Genomic DNA, 25,032 nt, shown 5'->3' with positions numbered 1-25,032 from the left:
CCCCGGCCCAGGACCCCCCCGGCCCGGCCTCCCCGGCCCGGCCTCCCCGGCCCAGGCCTCCCCGGCCCAGGCCCCCCCCCGGCCCGGCCTCCCCGGCCCAGGACCCCCCCGGCCCAGGCCTCCCCGGCCCGGCCTCCCCGGCCCGGCCTCCCCGGCCCAGGCCCCCCCCCGGCCCGGCCTCCCCGGCCCAGGACCCTCCCCGGCCCGGCCTCCCCGGCCCAGGCCTCCCCGGCCCGGCCTCCCCGGCCCAGGCCTCCCCGGCCCAGGACCCCCCCGGCCCGGCCTCCCCGGCCCAGGACCCCCCCGGCCCAGGCCCCCCCGGCCCAGGCCTCCCCGGCCCAGGACCCCCCCGGCCCGGCCTCCCCGGCCCAGGCCTCCCCGGCCCAGGACCCCCCCCGGCCCGGCCTCCCCGGCCCAGGACCCCCCCCGGCCCAGGCCTCCCCGGCCCAGGACCCCCCCGGCCCGGCCTCCCCGGCCCAGGCCTCCCCGGCCCAGGACCCCCCCCGGCCCAGGACTCCCCCGGCCCAGGACCCCCCCGGCCCGGCCTCCCCGGCCCAGGCCCCCCCGGCCCCTTTGCACTGTTCAAGGAAGGGGACTCGAAATACTTGTGACTCTCCCCCGTCTTGGGCCGCCTGCCCCCCTCCCCCTCCATTGAGGTCCCTGCTCTTCTTAGGAGCCACCCAAGCAAAACCCTGGCCGCTGCTGTCTGCGGGCCCTCCCCGAGCACTCTGCCACATCGGATGGAGGTTCCCACTAGTGTCTGAGGCCAGACACGAGTCAGGTTCTCTCGACTTCAGGGTCAGTGGTCTAACCACCCGGCTGCACTTCCATTGCAATCTCTCCCGGACCACTCCCTCCAGCCTACAAACCCTCATCCTGATCCTTCCTCGCTATCCATCATTTTACTTTGCTTCTGCCCTCTGGAGCTCAACTCCCCAGAAAGGCCATCTACAGTTGGTGCTTCAGCGCTTCTTAAGCCCTTACAACCCGGTTTCTGACCTCAGCGTTCCACTGGCCCCTCTCCCCTAAGTGACCACCGATCTCTTCTTTGCCCAATTTGGTGACCATTTTTCCTCATCCTCCTTGACCTCTCAGCAGCCTTTGACCCCATCACCATCTCTATACCTTTCCTCTGACTTCTTCCATCTCCTTTGAAAAATCTCCTCATCACATCCTCGGATTCTGTCCTGCGCTGCCTCCTCTTCTGACTCCACGCTATCATTCAGTGACATCAGCTCCTGTGGCTTTACCATTCATACTAAACATTTTCGTATTTGAATTTCAAATTCCCTCTCTCCCTCCCTATCTAGAAAACAATTCTATATAGACTACACATGTGTAGTCATGGAAAGCCCATTTGAGAGCATGTGTGTTTCCAAAATCTACCTTTCCTTTCCCCAATTCTCTGGTCTCCAAACTCCCATCTCCAATTTCAGAAGCACCCAATGGATGGCCCAATAGACATTTCCTTTTGCCTATTCAATCTGGACCCCACCCTCTTCCCTACATCAGATATGGTCTAGGCCTGTGAGATCCTCCAGACAGTCCCCACCGTGCAGCAGACCATCTTATTCCTAGATCTCGAATAGCTGCAGAGTAGCCTGCTGCCTCCAGTCCCTTCCTCACTCCAATCTGTCCTCATCCATTCAGCCAAAGTGATTCTCCCTAAGGTACAGGAATGACCAATTTTCACACTTTATTGCCCCTAAAAGCAAATGCAGCTTGGTCTTCAACATCCTTCATAACCCAGGCCCTCCATTTACCCAGACATTCCCAAAACATCCTCTCCGATGCAGGGACACTGGCCTCCTGGCTGTTCCAAGAACCTTCCATGATTCCTCTCTGCCTTTTCTCCAACTAAAATCCCACCTTCAACAGTCATTCATTCCCCTGCATTTTAGGACCTTCTCTACTACCTTGTTGTACATAGTTGTTTGCAAGTGAGCTCCTTGAAGGCAGGGACTCATGTCCCCAAGGGTCAGCACATGAAGAGGTGATTATTAATTATTCCCTGACTGCTCAGTATTAGAGATGTCAATACAAAAACACAAGACAGACCCAGCATTGACTACAGATCGGTTGGGCTTCCAGGTTAGGATGAAGGATGAAAAAACACTCTTTGGTCATATAACCACAACGTTTATTTTCCAAACAATTTTATTGAAATGTGCTGGAAGCACAGGGGCAGGCAGCACAAATGTATGAACAGGAAAAAAAAAATCACATGTACAATAATTTCAAAAAGTGAAGGTTAATCTTGGAGATGGAGACTCCCCCCTCTCCAGACTTGCAGGGTTTCCATTATGGTTAAGCCTCTACTAAAACTAGCATTAGAAAAGGAATACAAGAACTTTTGCAAAAACCGGCAGAAAGGAAAGGAGGGTGGGCTTCCTGCTTGGGCCTCGTCCAGGATATGTCCTGGGTGTGTCATTAGGAGGCATGCTGAGCGGTGGAGAAACACAGCTTCAGGGTGTACGGATACGGACCATCTAGGGAGAAAAAAGATAACAAGGTCACACATGGAAGGGATGGTGTGGAGGGGCCCCTTCTGTACCTTCCAGGAAACAAGCCCCAACCCACAGCAGCAATGAGCACCAAGTAGTTTATGGGCAGCTTGGGATGCCAGGGCAGAATGCCAGCTTCCACACCGACTAGATCAGCCCCAACAAGTCCTAGTGAAGAAGTCTGGGATAGGTCCTGGCCCCTCCCAATTAAACAATGCACTGTTCTCAGACTTCAAGCCTGGGGCTCTCCTAACACACCTCGCGGCCCTTCCAGGTGTTCCTCTGCCAGAGCTTGGGGCTTTCTACCCCTGCCCTTAGCAGCTGGAGCATATGGATCCACACCCTCAGGCCACTATCACTCTTTCCCCATATACACCATGGTTAGGGGATGAAAGATGGCAGGAAGAGGGGTCTGGATCACTTACTTGGATTCTTCATCTGGTAATGGTTCAGGAAGCCCAAGGTCTCCAGGGCATCACTCTTTGACTCCCACTCCAACAGGCCTGAGGAGCTTCTTTCACCTGCAACCAGATCAGCCAAAAGGTCAGAAGGCAAAGGGCTAGGCCATGATTCAGTCAAGAAGCAAGAGTTGTGGACCCCTCAGCCCACCCATGGGGGTGTCCCCTTATACTCACTTTTCCCTGAAAACACCTTCACTGAAGCAGGCCGCTTTACTCCTAGCTCATCGCAGATCTGGAAAGCAAAGAAAGGAAACCGAGTCTTAAGAAATGTAGCCCCATTTCCTACCTGCCCCAGAGCCCCATGGGGTTGGCTTTCTGAAAGCTGATCTAGGTGGGTTTCATAGGACCACAGACTCAGAGCTGGAAACCTGTCAAGAGGTCACAGAAGGACCCAGGTCACTAAAGCTGCAGTCCACAGCAGCCCCTCCACCTCACACAACTTATTGGTGGATAGAGCTCTTTAGGTATCCCCAATCCAAGAGAAGGAGAATAGCCTGAGGGACTGAGGGTCCTCCCCAATGTTCTGGGAAGCCTGGGAACACAGACCTATCCCTTCCTCACCTCAAAGAAGTTGTCCTCAGTAACCTCCAGGGGAGCATTGAAAAAGTGCAGCACGTTGCTGGGGTGCTGGATCCTGTTCTTAGCTGCCTGCTCCGGAGTCGAGAAGCGGTTGTTGCGTGAGCCACTGAAGTCTTTGTAGCTGCACGACCCGTCCTCCAGTCCATAAGATTGGCCAGGCATGATGGCCTGCTGCTTGGAGACGCTATCGTGGAATGGGGGAAGGGGAGAAAGAAAGGCACAAAGCTACGTTGCATTATCTTTATGACACCAGCTCCCTTCCTGCAACCACCACTCTCCCCAAAACTCCCCTCTTTTCCTTGGTGTCTCAGGGCTAGTACCTGCACCTCGAGCTTTGGCCCCCTCCCCAGTTTCCCCAGCACTTTATAGAGGCCAGGCCCATTTCCTCTCCAGCCCCCCCCCCCCCCCCGTATCAGTCTGGCTTCTTTTTGTCCTTTCTGCCTCCACCACTTTCTGCCAACTAGCTAGGCCTCTCTTCCTTAATTCAGATTGACTAGGGTCCCAATGGTGGCCCCCTATCTGCTACCAGTCCTATAGAATTTGGATCCCACAGAACTGCAGGATTTGGGGGGGGGGGAAGAGAAGCAGGATGATGACCTACCACACATTCAGCTTCTGTCCAAACATGAAGTTGTTGTTGAGGTGAGTGATCGCTCTGTCCACCGCATAGCCATCCGCCATCTCTACCATGGCAGCCCCCGGCTTACTCTTCATGAACTTTACCTACAGAGAGAGCAAAGAAGGGCCCTGCCCCATCAGCAGGCTTGACCCGATGGGCTTGCCCCACCTTCCAAGGCCTAGCAGGCGCACAAGGGTTCTCTGTGTCTTGGCATCTATTAAATTCCCTGTGCAACCCCCTTCCCCTAAATCAAAGCAGATCTGTAAAAGACTTCCTTGGGGCAGTGAGGTGGTACAGTGGATAGAGCACTTGCCCTGAAGTCAGGAGGACAGTTTAGCCTCCGACACTCAATACTTATTAGCTGTGTGACCCTGGCCAGGTCACTTAACCTCAATGATTCAATCTTCCCCCTCCCCCCAAAGATATTTCCTAAATCTTCGAGTCTATCCCTCCATATTTTAAAACTCGGGTAACCAAGGTCCCAAGGGGCTAAAAGTCAGTCATTTTACCCAAAGACAAAGAAAATAAGAAGCTGACTTGTAGATTCTCCCCTGCTCCCTGGCCTCCAAAGCGCTTCCTGTCCCTCCCTGCCTCCAGCTAAGACAAAGCCTGCCCATTTCAGCCTCCACTGGCCGGCTTTAGGGCCCTGCCTATGACCTCTACACTAGAGCTGAGCTGCCCTTGCACACCTGCCCTGTCCCTAGCTCACCTTCTCCACATTGCCGTAGAGACAGAAGACATTGAAGACACGGTCACAGTTCATCTTGGACTGGTCAAGGCCATAGACCATCAGCACAGGGCTGTCTGCGTGGGGGCCATACTCAGGCGGTGGGGGAGGGGGCGGGGGGTGGCCATACTGAGGGCCATAGCGGCTTGGGCCCCGACGATGGCCCCCCACTGGTGGGCCCATCCTTCTCCCTTCGTAGTGAGGTGGAGGGGGCCCGTAGCCCTCATCATGGTAATGGCTGTGGTACCCACCGTGAGGCCCTCCTGGGGGGTGGGAAGGAAAGAGAGGGAGGACGGGTGAGAATTTGCGGGGCGGACGGCGGGCAGGGTCGCATGAGCCACGGGAGTCCACGGAGGGGAACCCCCTGCCCTCACCATATTCTGCGGGGTGATCTCCCAGGAGAGGAGGCTGTCTCTGACGCTTGTTTGGATTGCTGCCGGGGTCACCTGTGAACAGAGACAAGTGTCAGAGCCTCATCCAGGAACCAGGGAGCACTTCTTTCCCTCTCTAGGGGCCTCTGCATCAGAATTCTCAAAGCCCCAGGTATGGCAAACCATACTGGCTTGCTGTCCCAGGGGACACTAGGAGTTGGCTTCCTCTTAAGGCCACGTGAGGTTGGGGGCAGAGGCCTGAAGCCAGGAGCCACTGTGTCTGTTAAGAGACAAATCAATTCTTCCAAAGGCTCAGAGAGCCTTGGGGAGGGAAAGGGGGCATGCGGTCCCTGTTCCTGCCAATGGGCCAGACACCCTGTGTTTTAATAGGGGATCTCTGTCTGCCCCCAGTTCTTTGCAATATGCCTTAATTCTCACTCTATCCTAGATTAAAGAAATGCAGGGATGGTACAAAGGGGACCTTTATCCCAAATGGTTAATGGATCTCCAATTGCCTGACAAACAATGGGCCCAAAGTGGACAGGTGTGGGTGAAAATGGACAGATCACAGGTGCGCAGAGACAGAGAGGCCCAGGAAGGCAACCCCATTGACATCTCTTGGCACTCCTTTGGGTCACTGGGTACAGTCCCCAAATTCACCTCACGTGACCACTAGGGGGTAAAAGATAGCAACACAAGGTCTCTGTGCCCCCCTCCCTAGCCCCCTCCCCGCCCCCAGCCCCTAGGAGGCTGACAAAAGCAGGAATCCGTTAAAATGAGCAATCATGGACAAGGCGTGAACGTTCCCGGAGCCATACAATGTTGCCGTCCCGCCAGCTGCATTTCATACTGGGTTTATTCCAACAGTCAGTCATTACAAAGATGGAAAAGGGCTACTTACAGCAGTACAGAGTACAATGTCCATTTGTCACATAAAACAAATCTGTATTTTCTCTTACCATTGGACGCTTCAACAGTGAGTTAGCACAGTTCTGAAAGATGGCGTCCCATCAAACATACACTGCGACCCTGCATCACATGGTTTTACAGTCATAAATACAATTTACGTTACAAATCCGCTACAATTTTTTTTCAATTTATTTTTCTTTTCAAGTCAATTTTCTGCTTAAACAAAAACTGGCTCACAGAAGTTCTGTCCTCAGCAGAGATCAGAAAGTGGCCAAGAGTGGTGTATAAGTGGAAAGTGTTCCTTCCTCCGTGTTTGCGCCTCCTCAACATTTGTGTGCTGCGGTGGGGTGCGGTGGAGGGGTGCGGCTGCTGCCTGTGTAGCTGGCTCTCCGTGTGCGTGTCTGGCGTCTCTGTTATGCGAGTGTGCCCATGGCCCCGCTATGCCCGCCTTGTGCCTCGGGACGCGCCCCAGCTACGCGCCGGGACATCGCTGTGTGTTCTGAGCTGTTTGACCCTTGTTGGGTCTGGATGGGGTTTGGATCTCCAGTTGGTACGTATTAGGTGGGCAGCCGATGACTGCAGAGAAAAACCAAAACGGAAAAAAGGAAAAAAAGCCCTCCCCAAACCAAAAAACTTAACCAATATGGCGAGGAATGGAGAGGAGAATCCTATAGTCTTGGAGGGCCACTGGAATCTACTTCGGCTTATGAAACGTTCTCCGAAAAGAGCGCCGCTGGGCTGGTTAGGAGAAAACCTCTGTTCTGTGTTTCCTACTTCTGTGTACATTCGTGGGTTCAAAGTTTGGTTTTGACTTTATTAAAAAAAAAACCACCATAATAAAAAAAAAAGCAGCGGCTGCCGCCCTGTTGAGTCTCTCTCTCTGTCTCTGTCTCTCTCTGTCTCTGTGCTTGTAGCTGTTCCTTGGAGCGCGGTGTGGTGTTCTTGATGTAGTGAGCTCAAATCTGCAGCTGTTTCTGGTACCTGAAGGAGGCTGCGTGTTCTCTCCAAGAAGAGCTAGGGGGTCCTACCCTGTGTGTTGGTGAGCGATGTACAGAGGCAGAGCCGCCAAGGGAACGGTCCCCAGGGGGGCTGCCAAACCCCTGCTCACTCCGAGCGCCAGGGCGGCTCCCCGCCCTGCTTTTGTCCCCCAGCCTTGGGCCAGGAAAGGCAAGGGCCGTCAAAACCAAAGGCCCGCCCCTGCCGCTCTGCACATGTTCTAGTAATGTACCTTGGAGAAGAAAGCTGGGCTTTTCATGTTTCTGTTACAACTCATGTAATGCCATTGCTCACTCTGAGATTCACAAATGTGGGTCTGGCCTCAGGAACAGAGGATGGTCTGCCACGATGAGGAGCGGAGCGGGCGCCCCAGGAGAAACCCACCTGCCCAGCCCAGCCCCCTTGCCTGCCTTCCCTACCCCTTCTGTTTGCCCAGAAGAGACCAAGGCCTCTGCTCAGGGGGACCATCCTCCACATCAAGAGCCCACAGAGGAGAGGAGTCCCTAGGGGGTCTTCCTCACCACACAAACACCCATGGCAGCAGCACCACTCAACTAAGAAGTCAGCTAAGTCTCCTGCATGGTCCCTGTGGACACCCCGGGGAGCTAGCAGGCTTCTCTCCTGCTTGGCCTGAGCCTAAACCCACAGGTTCTGGGCCCCAACCCCATTCCCACTTGCTAACTATTCTGCCTCCCTTCCTTCAAGGCAACTCAAGTAATGCCTCACTCTGAGCTTGAGAAGCCCATTACCGGGCCACCCATTTATCCCCTCACGCCCTGACGAGACTGACAGCCCCTTAGGTCTGGTTTCCCCCTTTAATAAAAAGAGCTTAGTAGGGCAGACCAGAGGACCTCTGAGGTCCCTTCGGCTCCAGTATGCTGCCTCAGCCCTAACTGGCCCCTGCAAAGACAGGAGAGGCAATCCCCGGGGCTGGGGGCCAAGGAGTTCAGACAAAGCAAATAGCTTACAACAGGCTCCTCGCCCAAGATCAGCCCCCACAGCCCCATTCTTTTCCTGCTTGACTGTCAAGGCAGGAGCCACACTGGTGCCCTCAGAAGACCACCTGCTTCCTCCCCTGATATGCTCTATGTCCAATGGCATTACATAACACTGAGGCCGACCTAGGAGTGTGAGAGTCGCCTGACGGGGGGGGAGGGGAGTGAGAGACAAAGAAGGCATCAAGGTTACCTTGTCCACTGAGGTTGGGGTTGGTATAATCCCAGGTATCCTGATCGTTCTTGAATACATTCAGACGTGTCGGCTACACACAGAGAAAAAGAACATCAGTCTGAGGTGAGAGGAAGTCAGTCTGCTCCTCCTTAGCCAGCGTCAGACAGCACCCCCTTTCTTGGAGAGAGGTCTGTCCCCCAGGCAGTAAGTCTGCCAGCAGCTCCAGGCTCACTCACCTTGGCGTATTCAATCTTAAGCGTGCAACAGCCAGAATAGATATCAGCCCCATTGAGGGAGGCTTTGGCTCGCTGAGCACTCTGCACGGAGTCAAATGTGAACAAAAGTTAAGGAAAAAGTTCTGAAGAAAACAGTCCTAAAGAGAGAAAATGGGCCAGGGGCCAACCCCAGCCCCTCCGGAGGAGGCCAGGCAGACTGGCTCGAGATGTACTAAGACCAATTACACAATGTGGCAACAACTGACCGGTGGCTAGAATAGCCCTCGTTACAGACAAGGAGACCAAGCGCAGCAACTCAATGACGTGGGGTGCTGAGTGAACACGGCAGCTAGTTCCCCAAGCCAGTCACCCAGATGTCCCCCAGCTCAGCCCTGACCCCTGCCCTGGAGTCACCCTTTCCCCACCTCTGGAGGCTAGTCACACTCCAGTCTCCAAGGATATTCTACCATGGCCTGAACTCCGTTCTTTCGAAAGATGACAATTCTCTGGACAGGGCCACAAGGGTTGCAGATGGTATAGAGGACATCCTGAGGGACCAAACAAGAGGAGGTCAGCTAAGACTGCATCGGCTCTCCCGGCTACCCTCCCGGCTCTCCCCGGCAGCCTGGCTCACCGTTGTAATAGAATAGATGGGATTCAGGATAGTGAAGAGCAGCACGCTGTTGACACTCCGGGAGTCGTCTGTGTCCCCGGGTCGGGAGATCTTCTGGCTGGTCGAGTAGTTGACAAAGGCAGGGTGGCCAGCAATGTAGATCTGGTTGTCTGCTGCATAGTTCACAGCGTTGCAGGCCCCCAGGATGTCCTCAAACTCCACCAGAGCCTGCCGCTTTTTGGGCATCACCACCACATAACTAGGGGAGAGATGAGGCTCCTTTAAGTCCTTCCAGAGAAGAGGTTGGGAAGCAGCAAGCCGATGGCTGACACAGTCTCACTACAGAATGAATGGAGGTGAACCCAGATGCTGGATCCCAATGAGAGGTGCCTCATCAGACCCTTCTGGGCTTCATTTTGTTAATAATCACACAGCCTAGAACTAATCATTTTGCCCCCAAATGTGATAGTTCAATTACAGAACTGAGGAAATAAAAACAGCCACTATACGCCCAAGTGGGGAAGAAGGGCCTGAGGCTGTGCCCTGTGAAGGGTCAAGGGAGGGCAGGAATGAGAGGAGAAAAAGAGATCTTGACCCCAGGGGTGGACAGACATCCTGAACTGATGGGGAGGTAGGGTGATTAGAAACTAAGAACCTATGACCAGTGGATCATAGACTTAGAGCCTGACAAAGCCTGAGGGTCACTCCTGTATCCCAGAAAAGGTATGTGAAGTTATTTGCCCATAAATAGGTGAACAGAGCTGCTTGGCCAAGATTCAAACCCAAGTCACCGACTCCAGAAATCCAGTAAAACTCCCACTATTCAGCAAATCTGGGACCCCAACAAAAAAAGGACCCATCTTTCCTTAAAATGCCTAAGTGAGAGCTCAGAGGTTTGGGGAATTACATGGGTGACCAAAACTTGTCAAGGCATGTGGCCTTAATAAACAACAACAAACCTGCCAAGTCAGTTGAATCCTGAAATACAGGACTACAAAGTTCAATTCTCTTTGGTGAAGTTTACTTGGGCATATGAACCATGGACAAGAGAATGGGGGAGCAGCAAAAGGCAAAGACATGGAACACTGGCACCCAGTCTTGGCTAACAAATAAATAAATAAATAAATAAAAATCATTTCCCAATTGATAGTCAAAGGACAGAAACAGGTTAAATGTTCCAGAGAAGAAATTCAAGCTATCAATTTTATTCAGACATGCCTGAGTCTCTGACCTCATCTGGAGTTTTCTTGGCAGAGCTACTAGAGCAGGTTTGCCATTTCTTTCCACAGTTCATTTCACAGATGAGGAAACTGAGGCAAACTGGGTGAAGTGAATTCTCCAGGGTCACACAGCTAGTCAGTGTCTGAGGCAAGATTTGAATGCATCAAGTTGAGTCTTCTTGACTCCAAGCCTAATGCAATGTCCACTGACTTATCTCGTTACCGCTAAGTTATCAATAGGCTTGTAAAAAAATGTTCCAAATTGCTATTAATTAGAGTACTGTCAAACTGAACTAACTCTGAGGTCCTACTCGAAAAAGTCGATCGAAAAAAGCTAATGACAAATGTCGAAAGAATTGGAACTATTTCTCCATTAATGCTCTGTTGGTAGAACTCTGATTAGCATAACCCTTCTGGAAAGCAATTTAGACCGATGGCCAAAAGTCACCCAACTGTGAACACCCTTTGAAACAGAGAAAAAAGGGAAGGGGTTCACGTGCACAAAAATATTTAAAGCAGCTGTTTTGGTGGTATAGAAATGGAAACCGAAGGGGTGCCCATCAATTGGAGACTGACTAAAACCAAGGTGATGGATATGTACTACTACGCTCTAAGAAATGAAAGGGGATGTTTTTAAAGAAACCTGGGAAAACTTGTCCAAAGGTTACAAAGGGAAAAGTAAGCTGAACCAGAAGAACAATTTATACGATAGCAGCAATATTATAAAAACAATCTCAGAAGACTTAAAAATGCTGCTAAATACAATGACCAATCATAATTTCAAAGAACCAAGGAGATCTATGCTTCCTACAGCACAACAAAGAGATAATGGACTCAAGAGTACAGAATGAGACTGTTTTTGGATATAGTCATTATGAGATTTTTGTTGATTGTGCCTTATTGATTACCAAAACTTTCTCCTTTATTCCCAATTGGGTGGGGTATAGAAAAAGTTTTTGTTGAATTAAAAAAGTTTAGTTTAAAAACAGCCATCTTCTCTCCTCTATACTCATTCCTAAGGATAACAAATGATTACATCAAGATCAGCAGCAAGCAGAGCACTATCAGTCAGACTCGGGAGGTAAAGAGAATATGGAAATGAAATGACCAAGATTTCTCCAACCCGCACCCCCCCCCCCCCCCCCCGCAATCCTCCATACCTGATAGGCCCAAATTCCTGCAAGGCCTCCACAAGATCGGCTTCCACCACACCATCAATCAGGCCCCTTATGTGGACGACTGGGGAGGCTGGGGTTTTGTGGGGGTCATCGTAATTTTCCTGAGGAAAGGAAACAAGGCCCTGTTTCATTTTCTCCCTGTAACTACTGCTTCTCTCACAGAAACCACCAGAGAATCTAAAATACCTCAAATTCAAAAGCTCAGTCAAGAAATGACTATGACGTAGCAAAAACAAAAGTTATCAATAAAGTGAATTTAGTAAAATAAACAGCTGAGGCAAAGCCCCTAATGAAGGAAGCTCTCTGCCTCCCTCCCCATCCCTAGCTCCCAGAAACATAGCATGCTTCTCCAGCTAAAGGTGGAGTCGGCTGAGAGGAAACAAGTTATTTAGAGACCTTATACTGTAACTATGAAGAGATTAAAAAACAAAAAGGGAGGAGGAAGGGGAGCCCATACAAGGACAACCCTGCGCTCTGTCCTGCTTCAGACCAGGCTGCACTCACAGACTGCCAACATCCCAAGGCCCTGTTTGCTTTGGCCACACTCCCATGGAATCTCATGGCTAAAGAACATTGGGGAGGATGGGAGCCTCAGCCTGCCAGGGGGCCTATTCTTCCTGGAAGGTCACCCCCTAATCCTACTCCACAGCTCAACAACAGCTCACAACTTTGCCACCTCATCTTTCCTATGATCATAGAACAAGAGCCAGAAGGTCTTTAGAGACCATCCGGTCCACCTCTTCATTTTACAGGTGAAGAAAATGAGACTCAGAACTTAAGTGACTGGCCCGGGATCACACAGCTAGTTGGTGATTGGGCAAGGTCTGAATTCTGATTTTCCAAGGCTTCAAGTCTATGGAGAAGTTGTCAGGGATCTACCTCACTAGGTGAGACAACAAGAAAGGTCCTCTCTAAAACACGAGGAGCAGTCAAATTCCAGTCTGCAGAGAAAGGGAATGAGTAGCCTATTGAAGCCCATTCCTTCTTGTTCCCCTTCAGATAGAAGATCCTTAAAGGGTCTTCTACAAAGCTGAAGTCCACCCCTGACCACAAACAGCAGAGGAACCTCCTCCTGCCTCACCCTGTCCCAAACGGGGACCAAAAGGGCTTCCATTTCCCTACTCTAGATGGGGTCCCCCTCTGCAGCCCCCTTCCCCAGGGGCCTGGCTGCTGCTCTCTGCAGCACTACTTGGCTGGGGGGGGGAGGGGGGGCAAAGAGGAAGAAAGGAGGGGGGCTGCAGGGTCAGGCAGGAAGGGCAGCATCAAACGGGAAACTGAAATGGGGGAAATGAGGGGACCCTCACGTGTCTGGGCTGGATTCCAAGGTGCTGCCACTCCCCGTGGCCCCTCAGCTGGGCTGGGGAGGAAAGCATTAGCTACTTAGGTGGTGGGTATTTGAGACCATGGCAATTCGCGCAGCTTCTACAGGCCTCGGCCACAAAAAAAGAGAAAGGTCCTACCACGTGTGACCCACAAACGGACCAGGAGATGGATGGCAGACCTACTGCGCAGGCGCAAAAAAATCCGGCCGCGTATCAGCATCACCCCCCTCTCCGCACAGACCAGCCTGCGCGCGCACCCTCCCAACCGCCACCCACGCGGGAAGGGCGCGCAGGCGCACAGAGCGGAGGCGAGCGCTAGCGGCCACCCCGGCCGAGCTCCCTCCCCCGCCCCAGGAGCACACGCCTCGGTGGCCCCGCGCACGCGCAGAGGCTGCTCCTGCGGCGCGAGCCCGGCCGGCTCCAGCCTCCCAGAAAACGTTCGCCCCTCCCCCCGCGGCCCCAACGGCACGAGGCCGGCGCGCACCCGCCCGGCCCAAAATGAGGCTCTCGGCCCGCCCGCCCGCCCACCGGCCCCGTTAGGCCCCGGACCCTCCTCACCCCTCCGCCGCCGCCGCCGCCCGCCGCCCCGGCTCCTCCCCCGCCGCCTCCGTGCTGCTCGCCGGCGTTGTCCGTCTTTAGCCGCTTCGGGGCCCGGCCGCCTTCGCTGCCGCCGCCGCCGCCTCCGCCGCCTCCACCGTAGTAACGGCCGCCGCCGCCACCGCCGCCCGCCGCCGCCATCTTCACCATGGCTCCCGCCGCCCGCCGGCGCCGCCGCTGCAGCTGCTGTGGTTCCTGATGCTCCTGCGGCTCCTCCAGTTGCTGCCGCTGCTCTTGCCGCCGCCGCCGCTTCTCCGCCCGGGGCAGCAGCCTCCGCGACATGGCGGCGCGAACCCGCCTCCCCCCGCCTCTCATTGGGGGAGGGACCCGCCCGTCACCCGCCGCCCCCTCCCGATAGGGGGAGCACCCCCGCCCCGCCCCTCCGGCATCTTCATTGGCACGGCTACCCGTCACTCAGACGTGGGTCCCGCCCCCCCGCCCGCTGAGGTGGACCTGGATTGGCCCTGACCGGGCCACCGCTCCCTGCCCCTCCTCCCTCGTGCGCGCTCCCGGCGCATCGCCGCTCGGCAACAAAGTCAAGTCTGATAGGGCCGGGCCGTGGCCCTTTTTTTTTTTTTCCGAGTCAGGCCCCCGACCTGCTCCCGGCGCGCAGGTGAAGCCCCGCCTCCCTCCGCGATCATTGGCTGCCCGCCCCGTCGGTCGAGCCTGATCCGAGGCCGAGCGCTTCAGGCCACCCACCTTGCCTCCCACGACCGTGACAGCGTTGCCCCTTCTCTCCCCGCAGTGGCTGGAGCCACTGTCTGTCCGGAGATCCTCGAAGCTGATTAGCGCCTCGGCGCGGAGCGGGGTGGGGCGAGGCCGCCATCGCCCGCCCACAGGCAGAGCGAGAGTCGGGAGCCGCGGGCGGGGGCCGTCACGTGGTGGGCCGCAGGGCGGGGAGAAGGGGGCCCGGCAGGGGGGCTGCGGGCCGCGAGGCGGCGGGGCCCGGGGCTGGCCCGCTCCGAGCCCACCGCCGCCGGCCATGTTTCCGGGCCGCCGCCGCCTGGTCCTCGGCTCGCTCCCGCCGCCGGGCCTCGAAGGGGGCCCCCCCGGAGGCCCGCCCCGGCCCCCTGCTTCGCGGCGCCGTGTCGTCCCGCGCAGGCCTCGCCCGGCCCGGGGGCCTTTGTCCCCGAGCCCGGGGGCGCGGGCGGAGAGTTCCAGAAGGGGGCCCCGGAGAAAGAAGTGGGGCCGGAGGGGGCCGGCGGCTGCGGGGCGTCCGGGGGGCCCGTCCGCCCCCCTCCCCTCCCGCTCGGGACTGGAGGGCCTGTTGGGCAGGAACGAGACCTGGAAAAAGGCAGGAGAGGCCGCATCTGACCTCATTCCTCAGCGACTGGGGTGTCTGCTGGCAGACCTGCTCTCAGCAGCCGGGTGCTGAGATCGGGGACCCCAGATCGTGAGCCTGGCTTGCTTGGTCAGGGCAGGAGGCTAGGGGCACAAATTCCTCGAAAGAGGGTGCTGGGGAGTGGGACCCTAGAATGGCATTGAGATGGGCGTGCAAAAATAAACTTTAGAAGCCAGATGAGGGGTAGAGGAAAAGAGATCAGAAGAGGCCAAACTCAAGCGTGTGGGTGATATAGTTTTAACTCAGTAAATGTAATCTTTGGGTGGATAATTCTTCCAGGTCCTGAAAACTTGGGACGATTAGAATTTCAGTGGAATGGGGAAGAGGCAAACATGAGCTAAATAAGTTATGAACGCTTGTTGGAAATAAATCCATGCCCTCCGACTAAAAGACTCCATAATGTTCCTTCTTTAGGATTGGAGACCTAGAGATGCCATTTAATCCAGTCCCATTTAGTCACTCCAGTAGATCCCTTGACTTCAGACCCAGTACTCTCTCCTGGGCCACTTGGACCAACCCTAGGCTGAGCACTAACTGGAAAAGAATGACCAACTCAGGGAAGTTTTATCTGCTCCTGAGCCATGGAACTGAAAGGCAACACGGGAGCTGGGGTGCAAGCAGGTGCAGGGAAGGGGCCCAGAGCACCCCTGGTGGTGCCCACCGACACTGCAGCCTGATTCCTGCCCCTTCCCAGCCTCTTAGCCCTCAATCTCAGCAGTGAAAGACAACAGCTCCCTGAGAGACTGAAGCCCAAGGTCACTGAAATGATTGTTACCAGGCTGAAGTACCCCCTGTGTGCCCCCCCATACTGTCCTCTGAGCCCCAGACAGCACTGAAGGACACAGTCATCTACTGGGAGCGGAGAAAAGGAGGCTTGGACTGGAGCCAGGAGGCCGAGTGGCCACAGTGGACCTAGCTGAGCTCTCCGCCTTAGTGGACAGTGGGGGAGGAGAACCCCTGCTCAGTCCCTAGGGGTGTCTGAGAGAGATCTCTGTAAACCTCGGGAATGGGAAATGATTCTGAGCAAAAGGAGCACAATGGGACATTGAGGACCGGTTCTCCGGGGACAAAGGGCCTCAGCTGTCCCAGGGAGACGAGTCAAACCAACTGGAACTGTGTGTGTGAGCATGTAAAAAGGCCCAGTGAAGCCCAGGCCCTGCCAGGGAGGAGCCTTTGCTCCCCAGAACAATAGGAGATGCTGATGCTAGCTAGTCCTGCCTGAGCTCACACAGAAGTCTCTGTCTGCCCCTTAGCTGCCTCTGGCCGGCTGTCTCTACGAAGTGGCTTCGTCTACAGGGTTTCTGCTGGCCTCTGAAATCTCCCTTCCCTACAGTGGCTCTATCTCCCTGTCCTCAAACTGTCTCTGTTCCTCCAATGTCTCTGGAATGAGCAGAGGGACACCATACTATAAATATATCCTTCCCATTTGAGGCCAGAACATTGAACAGACCTCCTCCCTGCACTCCTCTTTATAACTCAGAGTATGGAAGGAGAGGAGAGAGAGCATCTGGGTCTATCCCCTTCACCCCCAACTCATACTCCCCACTATGTTAGTCATTCATTCAGATTCTCCATGAGCCCCCACCCAATCCCCCAGGGCCTGGGAGAAGCCAAGCAGGGATAGCCCCCCAGGAGGGAAGAGTCAGTAAGGTCCTGATTTAAGACCCCCCACTCCAACTCTTGCCCATGGGTGTTCCTGGCAGAGGGAACACAGGATTTGAAATGTGATGCTTGGTCCTGTGGAGCTGGAGGAGAAAGGGATAGGAAGACAGGTCAATGTAAAACAAAAAAAATCATTCCCTTTAGGCATGTCCCCAGGAAAAACGCAAAGTGGGAGAAAAACCTCTTGGGGATGGATCACTGGAAAGGTCTTGAAATACAGTGAAAGCCTTCTTGAACTTCCATCTGCTCTATAACTCATGGGCCTCCACAGCACCTGACATTAGCTGCTCCATTGGCCTAGCAAGGGAGGGGGGGTCCTGGGGGGCAGATGGTGGTGATGCCATCTCATTCTTACATCCTTGCTGACAGAAAATACTAGAGCAAAAGCCAGAAAGCCCAAAAGGAAGAAGCAGCCCTCAAGAATGAGATTGTGGTGGACCCAATTCCAAGAAGACAAAAGCCAGGTCAGGATGGAGGCATGGAATAAAAGAGATGTGGATGAAGAAGGAGCTCACCAACCAACCCAAATGTGGAAACTGATGGACTTGGGGAAGGACTAGCTCAATATGCTCTCTGCCAGAGGGAAAAGTCACGTCGGGCTGCATTCCAGAACTTTCACAACACTTCAACAAACTCTCTGACAAATTCCACTGCTGACACCAACATTTGCCTGGTGATGCCAACCACAGAGCACCAGCATCTCAGAAGAATCAAAATTACACATGACCCAGTGGATGGCAAACTGGCAAACTATCCCAAATGATGCAAAGACATTTCAATTCATCCAGAAGGTGTAGAAAGAGAAAAGGAAGTGGGTTAATTCTATCTCAAGGACAAAGAAGAGTAGAAGACCAGCCAGAGACCTCTTAATGCAGAAGGGCTGGAATTTAAGAATACTTCCAAAGACTAAGTTTACACATGACATCTATACCTTTGCAGAGAGAATGGGATAAAAATTCTTATTCTGAAGTAAAATAATATCTGCTTGTAATTCTTTGTATTTAAAGTAAATTTTCATAGGATAAATTATAGTAAAGTTATTTTAAAACTTTTGAAAAAAAATTATTGCATCAATTAACACAATCAGTGTACCACATGGTCCTTTTAGTGTTAAAAGATGGAGAAGTAGGCTTTTGGTGCTTTGGTTAGATCCCCTATGGAGGAATTTTGTGGGAGGACAGGAACAGGAATGATGAGCAGAGGTCCAGATAGACTGTGATCTTCACCATTGGAGGGATGAGATCTCGGGTCCATGGAAGGAGAGAAGAAAGAAGTCCAGAACAGATAACAGGATGAATAGCCAAAAGCTGCATGATTCTGTAAGATTGGTGCCTAAAAAACTCTGTGTGAGCTGGGGCTGCACATGAATGAAGGGAACAAAAAAAAAAAAATCTATGGCAGAGATGAGAGGAAGACCTAAGAGGAAGAGGACTGTTGGTCAGAGAAGAAGAGACAATGGTAACAAACAGAATAGAGAAGGTAAAAGGATTCTGCTATCCGCTTTGATCTAGATTCCATTTGGATTAAGAAGGATAAAACAGAAGCATCACAAAGAGAGGCATGAACCTGAAAGAGCTAGAAAGTATCAGAGAAGGTGATGATGTGGACTCAATACAGATCAACAATGGCATCTAGCAGTAGAAAGCCAGGGTAACAAGATAGCTTTGAGAGAGGCACAAGGGGGCCTGAAAGAAATCAGTGGGAAGGAACCTGTCCTGTGCCCTGGTCAGACCCCCATTGGGAGGTCTGAGTTCATCTCCAGGGATTGCTTTTTAGAAAAGGCAAATTGGGTGCATGACTAGGCTGGGATAACCAAGCTGCTGAGGATGTGGACATGTTGATAGGTCCCTTGAGGGAACAAAAGGTTAGACCTCAGTGTCTGGGCTGCCACAAGATGAAATGGTTGGTTAGAATTCTTGTGGCAAAAGGTCTTCATCAAAGACCATGGGCTCTTTTTCACCCTTCCCTTTCTTCTCTCCAATGCCTCTATGACCTAGAACTGTCAGTAAAAGGACCAAGTGGGTGAGGGAAGAGAGGATGTAGGCATTTAGCCCAGAGGAGAGGAATTGGAGGTAGGAGAGGGTGTGTGCCAGTCAACAAGACTGAAGGTCACTATGTTGAAAAAGAATTACTTATTTTGCTTATGTGGAGGCAAGATGTTAGCCAGATACTAGGGAAATGTCCTAATGATTAGTACTGTGGCCAAGTAGAATGAGCAGCCTAGGGAGGTAATGAATTCTTCATCACTTGGAGATGTTTAGTCATAGTCCAGGTGGTCACTGATCTAGGGATGTCGTAATAGAGAATTCCAGCTGGGAGGTCATTTCTAGGTATTAGCTTCTGTGATGGAGCCAGGTGGAAGTGAAAAGACAGGAGAAGCTTGAAGATTAGAGGCTGGCAGTGGAGATGTCTGTAGGAATAATCTTCCTGAAGAGACAGGAAGGGATGGAATCAATGATGTGGGTGGAAGGGTTGGCCTTATTGAGAAGGACCACCTTTTCATTAGCAATATGGAAGTAAAAGAGGAGAGACAGAGACAGAGAAACAGGCACAGAGAGGCAGGAGATGGGGAGAGAGGGATGGAGGGATGGAGAGACAGAAACAGAGACCTAGAGAGAGACAATAGGAGGGATAGAGGGAGAAAGAGAGAGACAGGAGGCAGAGAGGGGGAGAGAAGGAGATACAGAGAAACAGAGGGAAGGGAGCTCATGGAAAGTGGAACCTTCCCTCCAGAACACTCTTCTCAGGAACCCCAATATCTAGTCTCTTTTTACAGCCCAAAGGAGACACAGGAGAGAAAATAAAGGTTAGTGTTGCAATGCTCTTGTTTTTAGATGGGGCAGGATTAGGGAAGGCTGAGCTTAGCCGGCCGGAGACAAGGAAACATCTCTGAGTTGTGACTGTTAGCTCAAATGTTGTGGCTTCACAGGTCGCTGTTGATAAAGGAAGCAGCTGCCCCTGGCCGGCAGCCAATCTCAGCTCCAGACTTGTGCTCTTCCCAAGGTTTCTCAAACTGCGTGGATGGGCTGGGTTGGGGGAGGGGGAGGATGGGAGTCAGGTCAAGGCAGCCTGCTCACCCCAAAGTCCAAGACTGCCTAGTCTTTGGTGTTTCCCATGGGCCCAGCTGTTCCGGGGATTAGGGGGTGGTTACCTGGCCACAGCATGGCACGAGGTGTGCAGCGTCCGACGGCGTTGCCAGAGTCGAATGGAGGCCCTGGCCTCATAGCTGAGGCCCTTTGGGGCTGGCCCGGATGCTGCTGGCTGGAAGTGGGCTATGTGGTGAAGGGCTCCAAACCACGTGGTGAGGTAATACCCAGCTGCAGAGGAGTCGGGGGACCAGAGTCATTCTGACCTATAGACCTTTACTCCCCTAGAAAGTCTTGGCTGAGCCAATCCTGCTCAGGTACCCCTTCCACAGTCTGCAGAATCTAGGACTGTGATCAGACCCTCCCAGATGCAAACCAGGGCCTTGGGGTCCCCTCTCTCCATGAACATGCCTGTCTGTCCTGTGATGGAAGCCCCCCAGAAACCCCAGCCCTGGTCTTACTCTCCCCCAACAGCTCTGCAGGGTCCAGGATCTCCATCAGGAATTCTACGTCCAGCTGGGTGGCCTTGATGTCTGGACTCCAGAGAAGCTCCTCCGTCAGAGCTGGCAAAAAGTCATCGGCCCCCAGGGGTTCTATAGAAAAGGGTTGTTGGGCTAATGGGAGTAGAGGAACCTCCCTCCCCAGCCCTACACTTGCACAGGCCCCTCTTACCCTGGCTCCCACTTTGGGTGAGGCCCTCATAGACATCCCGGCAGATGGCCAGCAGGAGAGACACCTTGCGCTGTGGGGTGCAGGTGGTGTGCAGGCGAGCTAGGCGGGCGTGGATACGGCGCCTGATCGGGTTGGGGACAGGAGCTTCTGGGGGTGGCTTGGGGTCTTGCTGAGGCCTTGCTTCTGGGTCCTGGTCTTCCTGCAGTGCCCGGGCCTGCATTGCCTCCTGACGCTTCTGTAACTGCTGGAGATCCTGAGCCCTGAGCATCTGAAGCTTGGTCCACAGGGCTGGCTGGAGAGGTCTCAACACCACCCAGCACACAGCGGCCTCCACCATGGCTTCTGGGAACAGGACATCAGACAGCATCCTATGGGGCTTAGACCCTATGCCAGATCTGCTCCCACACCCCCTTTTGTGAATCATCTTCCCCCATTAGGATGTAAACTCCCTGAGGGCAGGATCTCTTCTTATATTTCTACTTTTAGTGTTCAGTCCAATGTACATAGTAAGTATATAATAAATGTTTGTTGACTGACTGACCCAGAGCTGTAACTAGGGTAGGGCAACAGGATCTTTGCCTCAGGATGCTCTCAAGGCAAGGGGCACATTTCTTCAGGCAGTGCCCACCATCACCATGCCTCACTCTTGGCTGTAACCCAGGCCCCATCACCATGGAGATCTCTTCTGGCTCCCATCTTCTCCACACTGTCCTTTATAACAATGCTTCTTCTCTAAGCTGAGTTTGCCCCAGGAGCAGAAATTCCAATTTATCTATTCTGCCCTCTTTCTTTCTCCAGTCACCAACCCCAAGGAGTCTGTTGGTACCTGCAGCTCTGGATGTGAATCCAGATGTAGGAGAGAACCCTAACATGATCACGAATGTATAAAGGGAACATGAGCATGTGGACTCATCTGGAAGGGGACAGGAGATCCAAAATGGTGGAAGGATAAACATGGAGCTGAGCACAAATGACTTACTCAGGGCCATAGAATGAGGAGGCTGGATTGGAACTCACTCCAGGGCCAGCTCTCTATCCACTGTGTCATACTATTTTTATTTTCTCTCTCTCTCTTTTTTTGTTTTTTTTAACAAGGAAATGGGGTTAAGTGACTTGCCCACGGCCACACAGCTAGGCAATTATGAAGTGTCTGAGGCCGGATTTGAACCCAGGTACTCCTGACTCCAGGGCCCGTGCTCTATCCACTGTGCTACCTAGCTGCCCTGCCACACCACTTTTGAAGTGCCCCTCTTTCTGTCAAGGTCACTGTCATCTGCCCAAGTTCACAAACTTGGACTTATCCTTACCTCACCTCTCTATCTCAGCCCATGTAGCCAATAAGCCAATAGGTTGTCAGTTCTTATCTTTTCTACATCCACATCAATAGAATCCTCTCTACTCATACAGCCATCACCACTTGTCCAGTCTGGTCTCCTAACTGGCCTCCCTGCCTCTGGTCTCCAGCCTCTTTCATCCATCCTACACCTAGCTGCTAATGTGACTTTTCCAAAGTGGGGTCTCAAGGGGCAGCTAGGTGGCATAGTGGAAAAAGCATGGGCCCTGGAGTCAGGAGTACCTGGGTTCAAATCCGGTCTCAGATACTTCATAATTACCTAGCTGTGTGGCCTTGGGCAAGCCACTTAACCCCGTTTGCCTTACAAAAAAACCCTAAAAAAAACAAAACAAAAAAAACAAAGTGGGGGTCTCCCCATGTAACCCCTGACTCCATGGCTTCTTCTACCACCCCACCTACCTTACAACTGTGCTATCCATTCAGGGTCCAATGATACTGGCCTTCCTGCCTAACCTTCTGCTACTTTGGACATGGAGGATGTTCTCCATGTCTAGAAAGCATTTTCTAGACATTTTCTCCTTGAGTACCCAATACAATGCTTAGTAAATGATTATTGACTGAGTGATTGAATGGGAACACATGTAGGAGGAGGAACTTTCATGAGAGGCGCTATATATGTGAACTCAGGAGAGGGAGATTTATGACTGTTGTAGAGTCTTCACACATGAGTGAACCTTGAAGCAATATAGACATACCGATCCTCCAGGACTATAGCAATAATGAGTAACATGAGTGGGCGCGCATTTGTACTCACTCTACTACACACACACACACACACACACACACACACACACACACACACACACACAGGTTCTTCTTACCCAGATCCTCATAGTCTGGCAAGGGTGGGGCTGTCCGGGTCCTGTAGGCAGCCCGGACCTCTGGGTCATTCACCAGGTGGTCTTTGAGGTCAGTAAGGAGTCGACGTACATCCTGTAGCAGCTCAGTGGCTGGGTCCCCAGCCTCTGGCCCACGGGGACCCCCCTGGGCTTCCCTAAGCCTAGCTTGAAGGGCTCGATGATGCTTGGCCACAAGGCTGCCCCGAGCCTGGGCCAGGGCCTGCACTCTCTGGTATACCCCATCCTCAGGCTCCGAGTCCTCTTCCCCTTCCTCCTTGGCCTCATCAGCCCTCAGCCTGTTCTCCTCCCCTTCCTCCAGGTTATGAAGGGACCAGGTCTCTACCTCAGTCTCTAGACTGGGAGGACCCTCTATCCAGGAGACCCGGTGAGGACCCAGAGGTTGAGGGGCTATAGAGAGAGAGAGAGTGGAGGAGAGTCTGGATCCCCACACTCTCCATGATCTAGATAGGCATCTAGCCCCCCAGGACCAGCCATCCCATCCCAATCAGGAGGTACCTACCTAGGGAATCCTTCTGAACTGTCTCTGGGGAGTTCTCTCTGGAGTCCCATGGCCCATGGTCCCTCAAGTACAGGGGATTCACCACAGAGAGGGCCCCTTTGTCAGAGGTGATCCAGACCATGCCAATCTGAAGAGGTTCTGGGAGGAAGGAGCAAGCTAGAACTGATGAGAGGGGTCCAAGCTGTGCATTCCTCAGCCCCCAGTGGAAGAGGGAGACTCACCAGTGGGAGGGACTACAGGTCCCAGGGATCTGGGGGGAAGGAGCAGGGGCTGGGGCAGGATGTCCCTGGGGGAGGAGAAGAGGGTCACAATGAAGGAAAGGTCAAGGACTCCCCTCCAGGTCCTACTGGGCTCCCCACCCTACCTGCTGGTGGAGAGAAAGGCCAGAAGTTCAGGCAGATCTGGGAAGCTGAGCTGGGAGCCCTGGAGAGTCACTCCTAGGGGCAATGGAGAGGGATTAACTGAGCAATCCCCCAGGCTCCCTCCAGAGGATTTAGGGCTTTAATTGCTAGAGCTTTAGGCAGGCCTAGGCTTTGGGTTCCAACATCCATCCTGAGGGCAGTGGGAGGGGCAGGATATCTAGGTTGTGGGCTAGGGGGATGGATATCTAGAAGGAAGGATGATGAGGTCTGATCCCCTGCACATTAGTAGCTGGGGGAGCTCCTCACCTGCAGGGGTCTCCAGAATCCGGAAGGTTCCTACAGCCTCCCGGTGGGGATCTGTATTCATTGTCAGGGCCAGGCTCAGGCCAAACCCTGTGACTAGGAAACTCTGGGGGGATCACAAGGAGGTACGAGTAGAGATTAGCTGGAGGGAAGAGAAGTCACAGGAAAGATCCAGGGGGACTCCGGGAGGCCCGTGATCAGAAGAGTCTGGGGAAGGCCCTCCTCCCCAACACTCACCCCTGGGGGCTGCAGGGCCAGGATAGCAAGAGAACTCCGAGCATCCAGTTGTGGGATCTGCCACAGACCCCGAGTCCTCATCAGCCGGCGTCTCAGCTCTGGGATCCTGGGGAGAGTCAGAGGTGACTCACGTGCCCCATTCACCTGGATTTGCTCTCGCACCAGGACTGAGGCTGAGGCCTCAGAGGGTTGTCAGAGAGCAGAAAGCTAATGACCGGGGGAGCGGGGCTCAGGGGTGAGGGGTGTTGGGCTCAAGCAAGTGTGATAAAGAATGGAATGAGTGGAAAAGGAAGTGCTCACAGCCCTCCCTGTACCCCCTCACCTCTCCCCCTCCAGCGAATGGCTATCTCCTGAATCCACAGGCTGCTGCATCGTCAAAGCCCAAGGGTCAGTGGTCACTGACCAGAGCCAGGGGAATCCAAGACCCAACTCTTGAACCTGGGCAGAGGGGGCTGGATCATGGGGATCCAGAACAGCATCTTTCCCCATGACAGGCCCTCCCCCCAATCTTAGAATCTGGCCATAGATGGGGGCAGGGACTCTTGGGTCTGTGGGAGAGGGTGGGGGAAGGGGGCAGCTTGGAATGGGGTTCCTAGGAAGAGGCAGGTGGAGGGGCTGGATGCCATGGTCCTGGAGAAGATGTTATGGGAGAGGCCAGATACCTGGGTCCCGGGGGAGCAGAGAGTGGGTCCTCATGAGAGGAGGCTGGATCCCCGGGTCCCAGGGGGCGGATCAAGGGGAGGATGGCAGAATGCCAGAAGACAGGGAAGCTTGGGCACCTGGGTTCCCAAGGGACCCAGATTACCTGTTCTTCATGGGGAAGGTGCCAGAGCAGCAGGAAGTAAAGTCATTACTTCCCCAGAGGAACCCAGCTGGGCTGAGAGCGGAAGGGGGAGGGGGAGGGAGGGGCCACGCCCAAAGCTTCCTCTCCTCATTCTGCGAGGCGCAGGTGTCTGGCGGCCTGGGTTGGGGGACTGGGTTCCCTGGGAGACTTGGATTTCAAGCTTTCGGACTACAGGAATTCCAGTGTCCCCCTCCCCTCCTTTTCCCCACCCAATTTCCTGCAGCGGGTTTCCCTGTGGGGTGGGAGGCTGGGAGATGAAGATGAAAAGTCCTCCCTGGGGTCTAACCCACTTCCCGCCTGCCACAGCGTCACAGCTCCTCGCCGGCAGCT

General features: G+C 53.8%; 2 protein-coding genes across 7 annotated transcripts; both read right to left on the bottom strand.

Moving 5' to 3' along the window:
* Positions 1–2,116: 2,116 nt before the first annotated feature.
* On the bottom strand, positions 2,117–13,801 carry HNRNPL (heterogeneous nuclear ribonucleoprotein L). Of its 3 annotated transcripts, XM_074218999.1 has the most exons (13): positions 13,443–13,799; positions 11,545–11,663; positions 9,186–9,423; positions 9,014–9,099; positions 8,573–8,669; positions 8,355–8,427; positions 5,265–5,336; positions 4,873–5,153; positions 4,146–4,267; positions 3,527–3,728; positions 3,140–3,197; positions 2,930–3,025; positions 2,118–2,489 (listed from the first exon to the last, which is right to left on the bottom strand). In XM_074218999.1, exons 1-13 carry the CDS (start codon positions 13,794–13,796, stop codon positions 2,431–2,433), a joined length of 1,857 nt encoding a protein of 618 aa, XP_074075100.1. In that variant the 5' UTR covers positions 13,797–13,799; the 3' UTR covers positions 2,118–2,430. The 3 variants fall into 3 exon arrangements, with proteins under 3 accessions (XP_074075099.1, XP_074075100.1, XP_074075101.1); XM_074218998.1 differs by having other exon boundaries at positions 2,117–2,489; positions 4,873–5,336; positions 13,443–13,801; XM_074219000.1 differs by lacking the exon at positions 13,443–13,799 and adding an exon at positions 12,867–13,057 and having other exon boundaries at positions 2,119–2,489; positions 4,873–5,336.
* A 2,566-nt stretch (positions 13,802–16,367) lies between these two features.
* Positions 16,368–25,011, bottom strand: RINL (Ras and Rab interactor like). 4 transcript variants are annotated; one of them, XM_074219004.1, is made up of 12 exons: positions 24,664–25,011; positions 24,181–24,296; positions 23,859–23,964; positions 23,625–23,727; positions 23,321–23,393; positions 23,178–23,242; positions 22,957–23,094; positions 22,419–22,844; positions 20,244–20,585; positions 20,033–20,164; positions 19,637–19,802; positions 16,368–19,511 (listed from the first exon to the last, which is right to left on the bottom strand). In XM_074219004.1, exons 2-12 carry the CDS (start codon positions 24,228–24,230, stop codon positions 19,409–19,411), a joined length of 1,704 nt encoding a protein of 567 aa, XP_074075105.1. In that variant the 5' UTR covers positions 24,231–24,296; positions 24,664–25,011; the 3' UTR covers positions 16,368–19,408. The 4 variants fall into 4 exon arrangements, with proteins under 4 accessions (XP_074075105.1, XP_074075102.1, XP_074075104.1 ...); XM_074219001.1 differs by having other exon boundaries at positions 24,181–25,011; XM_074219003.1 differs by having other exon boundaries at positions 20,033–20,134; positions 24,181–25,011.
* Positions 25,012–25,032: the final 21 nt, after the last annotated feature.

This window comes from Macrotis lagotis, chromosome 1 (assembly GCF_037893015.1).
Source record: "Macrotis lagotis isolate mMagLag1 chromosome 1, bilby.v1.9.chrom.fasta, whole genome shotgun sequence".
In the NCBI taxonomy this organism is placed as follows: Eukaryota; Metazoa; Chordata; class Mammalia; order Peramelemorphia; family Peramelidae; genus Macrotis; species Macrotis lagotis.
This window is presented reverse-complemented; position numbering and strand designations above follow the sequence as displayed.